Source organism: Geospiza fortis, unplaced genomic scaffold, assembly GCF_000277835.1.
Source record: "Geospiza fortis unplaced genomic scaffold, GeoFor_1.0 scaffold16, whole genome shotgun sequence".
NCBI classification, from domain to species: Eukaryota; Metazoa; Chordata; class Aves; order Passeriformes; family Thraupidae; genus Geospiza; species Geospiza fortis.
In genome coordinates, this window is record NW_005054302.1 from 13,424,960 (window position 1) to 13,435,247 (window position 10,288).

The 10,288-nt window shown below is 39.2% G+C and overlaps 1 protein-coding gene across 1 annotated transcript in view; it reads left to right on the forward strand.

The window, feature by feature from the left end:
• PCF11 (PCF11 cleavage and polyadenylation factor subunit) overlaps positions 1-10,288 on the forward strand; it is a 20,699-nt gene that overhangs the window by 3,332 nt on the left and 7,079 nt on the right. The window contains exons 2-8 of the mRNA XM_031066063.1: positions 1,448-1,573; positions 3,827-4,015; positions 4,411-4,654; positions 5,289-6,372; positions 6,632-6,821; positions 6,916-7,549; positions 7,636-9,113. Coding sequence (XP_030921923.1) covers positions 1,448-1,573; positions 3,827-4,015; positions 4,411-4,654; positions 5,289-6,372; positions 6,632-6,821; positions 6,916-7,549; positions 7,636-9,113 — 3,945 coding nt within the window. The remainder of the gene's footprint in view (positions 1-1,447; positions 1,574-3,826; positions 4,016-4,410; positions 4,655-5,288; positions 6,373-6,631; positions 6,822-6,915; positions 7,550-7,635; positions 9,114-10,288) is intronic.

Sequence of the window (10,288 nt, forward strand, 5' to 3'; positions counted from 1 at the left end):
CCCCCCCCCCGCCCCAACTAACAAGGAGTTCTGCCCTCTTCAATAATAAGTTTTAGGTTATGGTAAATTAGTACACTTCTAAGGGTGAGGAAACCCGATTGTCCATGTAAAAATACTGTTGTGTGAGTGCCCTTCTGTGAACCACCTCAAAGGGGAAGGAATTGGGTTTAAAATGGTGAGGCAGTAGCATTTCACACGTCTGGATAATGGGCCTGCCTGCTAAGTAAGGTGTCTTTAATTATCTAGTAACCTATTCTGTTTAAAATGAGCAGTGAGTGAAGTTGTTCTGCTTTTATCCAGAGCTTACCAGATGGTGAATGCAACTTAAAGTATTACAAGTGGATGCTCTTCCCAGGGGTTCATGGTCAACGCCCACTGCTTGTGTTGTCTTTCATGTCCTCTTCAACAAGTCTGTGTACTTGTTGATGTTTTTTGAAACTTTGCTGTGCCTTCTGCTTTGTGAAAGCCACCGGCAGGCATTAAAACCACTTTTATTGGTCCAGTACTGCTTTTTGTAAATTGGAAGTTGCTGTAGTGGTCCAGGGTCACCACACTTTTATTGCACAAACTTGGTATGAGTTGTGAAAAAGGATTTAAAAAAACCCCAACCAAAACCAAACAAAAAGGCCCCCAAGCCTCCTGTAGCAAAGCTGTGTCCAGAGTTTGAAGACAACCTTCTATGAAAATGGTGGTTGCAGTTTCTGAGCTTGTCTGTGTGTTTACCCAGTCGACCAGATGACTGAGTTTTGACTGGATTTTGAACTCTATTCTGACTGTTTTTGCATGCATTTTGGAAATCAGAACCATTGCCATCTGCAAGTGCCAAGAGAGAATGGGACTCTCTGCTAGATCCAGTTGGATTACAGTGAAATAATTGCAACCTTTTCTGCGTGTAATTTACGAAAAACTGTGATAATCAACATATAATTTACAGCTACAGAAGTTCACTGACTTGGGTTATTTGCCAGAAGTCTAATTTATGTTCTGTGAAATCCAGAAAAATCCATCCAGGAGGTTTGAATTACAAGCAATTTTTAGAAGTTCCTTGAAGTGCTGACGATGGTTTCCTGCTAAGTTGCTTCCTCAAGGGAAAGGTTACACTCGGTACACTAGTGGCAATTCTGTCTCATGGGCTTCTTTTTTCCTCTTTTTTTCCCCACCTTTTTCCAAAGCTTTGATACACAAACAAATTAACCTAAGGTGTTCCTTTTTTTTTCTTAATTTTTTTTCTGTGATAGACCCACTGCATTATTATACTTTGAACAGAGTATCCATTTTTCAGATTAAGTTTTTGTATAAACAAAAATCCCAAACAAAATCCCTTGGTATTTATAGTGGCAACCAAAAGGAGAGGTCTGTATTTCTGGGATTGGTAATCCCTTTATTTGAAAAAGTTAAAGTATGTTTTTGTTGTACTAAACTTCTCAGTTTCTTCTTATTACTCCAGGCTCCTGCATCAGAGAAGCTACCCGTTATGTACCTAATGGATTCCATTGTCAAGAATGTGGGAAGAGAGTATCTCACAGCATTTACTAAAAACCTAGTTGCAACATTTATTTGTGTATTTGAAAAGGTATATACACTTTCAGAAAAGTACTGTATTCTAAGCAAAATTTGTTCCTGGTAAAATAAGTACGTGATTTCAGGTTTGGGTTTTCTTGTGTGGTGAACTATACAAATTGATTGGTTTTTATAAATCTCAGTATCTATACTGTAAAAGATTATGCCTTCTGCTATCAAGCATGTCAGCTGAAAGATGTAAAATAATTGGTGTGTAAACATCAGTAGCTTTCCTGTCCAGGCAAGATTTTACTAACAGGATTTTGACTATTGATGGCTTAGCTGGATGGACTTTTTGTAATGTATAGACCAATTAATTATGAATCTTTGGTTTATTTTTAAGATAGTTAATAGTCCTTATGCCAAGAATAGACTGAAAATTGATTTTTTGTGGATTTCTCAAAGCTTCTCTCTCCTGTAGTTAATTTGTTTGATTTACATAATTCACATTGTGCAGAATGAGTGCTTAAACTCAAGAGGGAGTAGCCCTGACACCTGGTACTCTCTTGGTGGTCTGTTGGCTGAAAAAAGTGCTGCGACTGTGTGAGAGAAGGACCTTAAAATCTGTGACTGTATTATAAATAAGTTTTAATTTCATTCAACATTGAAAGCTGCTGCCCTATCTTTTAATTCTGGCTCTTAATTTTGAAGCCTAGTGAAGTAATTGTGCGTACTCCTCTGTGAGAAAAGCATATCAAAGTTCAGGTTTTGAAAGGCTGGGCTTGAATGGGTTTTAAGTTGGATCAGAAAAGAAGGGTTTAACTTCTATGGTTTCCTGTATGTTAGAAGAAAGTGGTGTTCCATAAAAATGAGATGAATGAAGCTTTTGAATATTTATCATTACATATCAGTGAGAATCTGAAATCCCAGTACACTTTATATATGGTTTTCAGATGTAAAGTGCGTGATGAAGTAAGGAATAGATTGTGATCGTGACTGTAGAAGATTTAAACTCCTGTGTGTAGACCAGATAGAGATAGATTTACCTGTTTTTTTGTGTTAAATTGTAAATGCTCTTCTACTGAGTTGTGTTTAAAGCTGCAGCTGAATGAAGCTCTGGATAATAACTAATCTTCAGAGTTTTATATGTTAACTTGCTAGTAAGCTAACTAGAACTATTTATGTGTAATGGTTAGATGTGTAAAGTGGCAGTCATTTCTAATAACTTAGTTTGTTAAAAGATGTGTGTAGAATTCCAGCTCAGGCATTGTTACAGATTTGGGTTTTATCAGTAAATGGTCACTAAGGTATCTTTAGACACTTGAAGTCAAACTGTTTGCTTAGTCATTCCTGCACATTTTTGCAGTGAAGTTCAGAGAAGCCTCTCATGGAAAATTCTATAGAGGCATCATCCACCAGTTACTAAGTATGAATTACTTTTATTGAAGCTCCTGCTCTTACCCAAAAAGAACCTCCAAACTTTCCAGAATATTCTGTGTCTAGGTGTAACGTCTGAAAATGGCAGCAAAAATAATCTACATGGGCAATGCTTAATGATTGAATTGGGAATTTGAAATTTGACAGCTGCATGTATTTTGTCCTTTAATGTTTTTTATTTATTGTTCAATTGAGCCATTTAAGTTATGAGATGAACTAAATTTTGCTTTATTGTAAATTTCTAATTTAGCTGCCATAAGATAATCCAATTGTTTGTAAAGAGATAAAATGGGCCTCTGGTCCTACAAGTACATTTGATCTGTGACTCATACATAGATGGGTCTAATTCTGCAGCTGAACTGAAATAGTAATTGACTTCATTTTAGCTAATACTCATTTTATTGCATTTGTTGGAAAAAATCCTTCAGTGACTAAACAGCTGAGCAAAACACCTTTTTTTCCATTCAGTTTGTTTTTTCTTGATCTGTTTGTCATTGTTATACTCCGGCACAAACACTTGAATGATGTATTGTCTCAGAGGCAGTTGCCTTTCAATACTTTTGTTACTGTATTTTTTTCCACAGAAGTTGGGCCAGTAAAATGAGAATTTTGCTAATGGAAAAGTTGAAAGAAAATTCTCAGAGCATGGTAATACAAAATAAAATCTTCAAATGGCCTTGAAACAATTGCACCATTTGAGCTTCTGTTAACTGATCCCATTGATAGAGATGTGTTGTCTGCACTGCTTATAAATTTTGTGTAGCAAGTTCAGTATGTTGAAATGACAAGATAGAAATAGGAAATGAATGAAGTCTTAAGTTCTACAGAAAAATTTAAGAAATTGTTCTATATTAACTTAACAAGCCATAGAATTGTTTTATTGTTTTAGGTGGATGAAAATACTAGGAAAAGTTTATTTAAATTACGCTCCACATGGGATGATATTTTTCCTTTGAAGAAACTATATGCACTTGATGTCAGAGTCAACTCATTAGATCCTGCCTGGCCAATTAAACCTCTGCCCCCAAATGTGAATACTTCTAGCATCCATGTGAATCCTAAGTTTTTAAATAAATCGGTAAGTTTTTCTGCCTTCTGGAAGAACAGATGGTAATACATGTAGTTTTCATTGTTTGTGTGCTGCTTTTTGACAATTTAGAATATTAAGAATGAATTATCTGATCTTTGTAAACAGGTAAGAGAAATTTATAAATTCAGAATATTTGAAGGGTTTGGTTTTTTTTTTTTTTTTAATTTACTAATTGCGTTCTAGGCTTTGGAACCCGGAGGAATTGAAATTAAATTCCCTACGCCTGTCAAAGTAGGCAAATCATAGTGAGGCAAAAAAAATTGCAGTGTATAACTGCTCTATGAACTAAGTCCCAGTACTGGATCATGATAACACTGAAAGGAGATGGATTTAGTTGATTTTATTAGGATTTTAAATGTAACTTATCTTTATTTTGTTTTTAGCCAGAGGAATCTAATGCACCTACCTCTGCTGTCACTTCTGGTGCCTCTACTCCTCCAGCTGTTCCTGAAATACAAAAGAATTTGACACAGGAGCAACTGATAAGGCAGCAATTGCTTGCAAAGCAAAAACAGTTGTTAGAACTTCAGCAAAAAAAACTAGAGCTGGAGCTGGAACAGACTAAAGCACAGTTGGTGAGTAGGATAGTTGATAAAACTTGGGTAGTTGGGGTCTCTCTTTTGGAGAGTACTTGACTGTATTGGTAAGTACAGTACATTGGTTTTCGCTTATGTTAGGCAAGTGTAGCTGTTTTAGGACTACCACAGCAATGCAAGGTGAGCTGGGGTTCCTGAACAGTTTTTATCATCTTGAAACCTTAAGTATTAAACTGAAATGTAAAAAAAAAAAAAAAAAGGAATTCTTGTGGTTTGGTTTTAATCTCTCTTCAGAATGATACCTGACTGTGATCTTCCATCCTTCACCTCTTGCAACTGACAGTGAGCTGGGCTATTTCAAATATGTTTGTTCCTAAGGAACAAGGGAGCCTGATCGTTTGTAAGCAAAGTCAGTTCCTTGGTTGGCAGTAGTTGGAAGTCTTGCTGTGTTGATAGTTGACAATACAAAATAAAGCATCTTTGAACTGAAGTGTGAAAATAGGATACTTGGCAGCTGAGTTGGCTAGAATGTGGAAAATATAGGAAAGCTAGCACTGTAATTGGAACTTGTGTCAAATTTACATCTTTTGCAGTATTTACATTAATATATTGATCTTGCACTGTGTTTGAATTTGATTTGTAATGGTACTGCATTATTTTAGTGCTTATAATTAGCAATTAATGTGCCAATTTCTGTTAAATGGCTGAAGCTCATACCTCTCAAGACATGGCTATTACAGCTTTGGTTTTGAGACAGTCCAAGCAACACATGTCTCCCACACCTCATATGACAGTTAAACCACCTCATCAAACTGCTGTGCAATCTGAAAAAAACAAACCATCCCCAAGTCCTCCACTTCATGATATCAAAATAGTGAACAGGGATCCTCGGCTTAATAGAATGGGTCAACATTCTTCTCATACTAAAGATCAGTCTCACAGGAAAGAATTTTCACCGAGTGTGACCAGTCAGTCTGAGACCAAGGGAAACAAAACAGCACAGGCTGAAAAACAGAACTCAACGAAGTCAGAAAAATCAAAAGCAAGTGAAAAAACACAGAAGAAAGAACTTGAACAGTCCAAAGCAAAATCTGAATCGCCATCCCCTTTGAAAAATAAGCTGCCCGATACTAAAGACAATAAAAATCAGGAATGTGAAAGCGCTAAGGTTTCTGACATAAGTAAGAGGGATCCAAGACTTAAAAGACATCTTCAGGATAAGTCAGAGGGGAAGGAAGATGAGGTCAAAGAAAAAAGGAGAAGTACAGAAAAGAAGGAAAAAGAGGACCATAAGACTTGCGAACATAGACCAGTAGGGAGCAGAAATAAAGTGATTAATGGTGCTGTTCAGAAACAAGACACAGCTACAGAGGAGTCAGAAAAACAGGGTGGGAAACAAGGAAGATCAAGTAGTAGAAAACGGTCACGATCACGCTCTCCTAAGGCAAGATCACCATCTACACACTCTCCAAAAAGACGAGAGAGGAGATCACCTAAAAGAAGACTTCGGAGTTTATCTCCTACTTCATCAACTCCTAAAATTGGAAAGATACGTCAGATAGGCCCTAAGCAGTCTCATGTTGAAGAAGGCACACAAGCAGCAAGAGATGAAAGAAATTCTAATAAGAGAAATGTTAAACAAGAGGTGCGTGATCCAAGGAGATTGAAAAAAGCCCAAGAAGAAAGACCCCAGGAGACAGCCACCCAGCATTCTGCAAAAGCTTCTCCAGATCCAAAGGAGAATGCAGAAAACTGGCAGGGATCCAAATCAGGCAAGAGGTGGAAATCTGGTTGGGAAGAAAGTAAAAAGTAAGTTACTATCTCTTAAACAACTTGTGTGTGAAGTCAGTGGAAATTCTCCTGTTGGCTTCAGTATAGTTGATGTTGAGAGGCAGTGTTCGGATTGTTAAAGTTAATAGGTTTAATTTGTTTCTACTAGTGAAATACAGAGGTGATGCATACTTAGATTCTAAGGTGATAGCAGTGTTTTGCCATGATCAGTTCTTGTAGGAACCATTACATCCTGAATAATGAATAATCTATATTTTACATATATTCTTGTTTTCAGCTCACAGCAGAGTGATGAACACCAAGCACTTGTTAAATCCCCTCACCAAAGACATCGGGAGAACTGGCCTGCTGGTAAAGGAATTCTATCACCCCGAGCACCAAAGCAGCAGCACCGGTTAAGTGTGGATGCCAATTTACAGATTCCCAAAGAATTGACATCTGCAAGTAAAAGAGAATTACTTAAGAAGGTAATACTAATAAATCTGTCTTCATAGAAATGTCCCAGGTGTGGGGTTCTTTTCTTGTCTTTTTGGAAGTCTAAATTTTAACTTTATCTTACAGGCTAATGACCGCTTAACATCTGGTGAAATAACACAAGATGAGTTTCTCATGGTCGCTCATCAGATCCGACAGTTGTTCCAGTATCAGGAAGGAAAGCACAGATGTAATGTCTGGGATAGCCCTACAGAGGAAAAATGTGGTTTGAAAAAGAAACCTCTTCTATCGGATGCAGAATTAACATATTATGAACATAAAGCTAAACTAAAAAGGACACAAGTTCAGCATTCATTGTCAAGGCTTGATCTGTTGGATCCTGATGATATTTTGGATTATCATATACCTGATGCATTGCTTTCTGGAATAGAATGTGAGCAGGCAAAAGCCAAGCGGGGGGTACAGTTTGACAGAAAAGAGCCATTTGCAGAAAGATCAAGGAGACACTCTCCTGTAAGTGGCACTACAAGACCGTTTGCTGAAAACCTGTCACCGCTTGAGAGTCGACGAAGACTTGAAGACCAGCGTGCTACTAAAGGAGCAAGAGGTTCTGATCCTTATGACAGCTGGGGAGAATCGGATGAATTTAGAGATGCTATCAGACAACAGGGGAAAAGTACAGCAGAGTTCCAGAAAACAGATGGAGATGCACTTTGTAGGTTTGATAATCGTGAAGAAAGACAGCTTCTTGGGCAAACTGGTATGTGATTTTACTTTATTTTATATCTGTTAAGTAACTGACAACGTATTAGTGAGTGGTTATGTAATTTGTTCTGGTTTTATTAGGTGTTCGAGAGGAACCAAGGTCACCATTCACTGAACGTTTCAAAAGAGCTAGGTATGAAGATCCAGAGAAAGCACCATTTCCAGAAAGTCCAGGATCAAGATTTGGAGGTATTGAGGCAAAGCAGAGGATAAGTGCACTGATGGAAGACAGACCTCTCTTCGATGGCTCACCTAGACCGACTGCTGCAAGGGTTGGGGTAGATGGGCAAGGCAGTCCTTTTGTTGATGGTCCTGCTGCTGGTTCAAGTTCCAGAATTGATGGGCCAGCTGGACAGGCTGCTACAAGATTTGAGGGGCCTTTGGTGGGCGCAGGTGCATCTCAGTTTGATGGACCACTGGCAGGAGCAGGGGGAGCTGGAGCCTTAAGATTTGATGGGCCACCAGGGCAGCTGGCAGGGTCCCTGAGATTTGAAGGACCCGCAGGCCAGGTTGGCGGAGCAGGTCCGCTGCGGTTTGAGGGACCTCTTGGGCCTTTGCGGTTTGAGGGGCCTGCAGGGCAGCCTGTAGGTGGTGCTAGATTTGAAGGTTCTGGAGTTGGTCTCAGGTTTGAGGGTCCTCATGGTCAGCCTTCAGGTGGTCTCAGGTTTGAGGGACCTCATGGTCAACCTATGGGGCCTCGGGGTCAACCAGGGGGTGGTCTCAGGTTTGAGGGACCCCATGGTCAGCCCTTGGGGCCTCATGGTCAACCAGGGGGTAGCCTCAGGTTTGAGGGGCCACATTTACAGCCGTTGGGGCCCCATGGACAACTTGGAGGTGGCCTCAGATTTGAGGGGCCACATGGTCAGCCCATGGGGCCACATGGGCCATCAGGTGGTGGGCTCAGGTTTGAGGGACCACATGGACCATCAGGTGGTGGGCTGAGACTGGATGGACCACGTGGTCAGCCGGGTCTAGGTCCTAGGTTGATTGATGGAGCAGTACACCAGGGAGCTGGTGGACTTAGATTTGATGGTCCTCTTGGTCGTGCTGGTCCAAGATTTGATGGCTGTCATGGAGCTGGATTTGATGGTCAGCCTGGACAGCTGTCTCTCCTGCAAAGATTTGATGGCATTCATGGACAGCCTGGTCCAAGGTTGGCACCTGGCCAACAGGCACAAGCAAGATTTGAAACAGCCATACCTCAAAGATTTGATGGACCTCACCAGCCAGCCTCTAGGTTTGACTTGCCCCTTGGCCTTCAGGGTGCACGTTTTGAAAATGTAGCTAACCATCCTGCCTCAAGACTAGAAATGTCACCATATGGACAAGGTGGTCCATTTGTTGAACATCCTGGCCAGGGCTACAACGGACCAGCTCATGGAATGCAGTTCCAGAGACCTGATATATTTGATGGTTCGCCCGGACCAAATTTCAATGGGCCAGCTGGCCCAGGAGTACAGAACTTCCCACTGAGAGCAGCTGGACATTACTTTGAAGAAAAAGGTCTCCAGGGTCCTCAGTATGGAAATTTCAGTAATATGCCAATGGGAGGTAATCAGGTAAGAGCTGATTGCATCAAAACTTTCCTTGCAGAAGTGTTTCTCTCCAAGAATTAGCAAGATTTCTTCCTGTAAAAATGGAATATTTTTCTAAAGAGTTGACAGGCTGAGAGTCACTTTCAAACTAAAAAAGTCACTAGATAATTTAAGAAGGACATGCATTGCTGTGTTTCAAGAATCTTTTTTAAGTATTAGACAAAATATTGGATCTTTGCAATCACTTCATAGTTCAGAATATGTCTTTGAAATAATTATTTTCAATATTAAAACAAAACCAGGTAATTGGAAGCCTTTGGTATTCTCATTAAATTTCAACATACACGAATTCTGTATAAAGCATAAAAGATAATGTAAGTGATTACATGATACATGATTAGTTCTTATAAGAGGTGTGAAGTTAGACTGGACCAAAATAATAATTGTCTTTTTGCAGCTGTTATTACTGGTTACAAGCCAGTTTTAGAGAGATATCCATAACTTGATTGAGGAAGATGGGGCCATTGTTGAACTTTCTTGCTCAACTGCGCTGTTGTCTTTTAAAATTCCCTTGGCACTATCTTGCTTTGTCAGTTCAGTTGTCTTTGCTGTTGCCTCTTGGAAATGCTCTCTTCAAAAGGAGTAAATGATACTTTACAGTGGTGAAACTGATGTAATTTCTTACAGTAGAGATTTTAAAAAGCATTTTTAATTTTGGGGGTTAAAAAGTGAATGTGAAGACAACTGATTGTACAAAAGCAGGTAATGTGTCCTGCAGACCTCTAATGGGATAAAATCTTAAACAGTGTGTAAATCTAGAAAACAGCCAGTTAGGGAAAAAACCTCCAAACATTTTTATTACAAATGTGTAATAAAGACTTGTTTTTTCTACCTACAGCTTACTGTAGCTGATGTGCTGAAAAGTCTTGTTTTCAAGATGTGTGTCTGTACTAAATGCTGGTTCAGTTCCTCATGAGAATTAATTGTGGCATTTATTAATAGACATTTATGAGTTCCTTGAATTTCTTGAGAAGCTGTATTTTGGTGAACATGAGCAATTTAAAAGGAAGTACTGTGTTTGGAAAATGTGATTGTTAAGTAGAAGGAAAGGTGTTGAAGGTGTTGTGGTAGGGTTTTGTTTGTTTATTTTAATATTAGGCAAAACAAGGATGTGGTCTGAATTTTCCTAGTGGGAAATT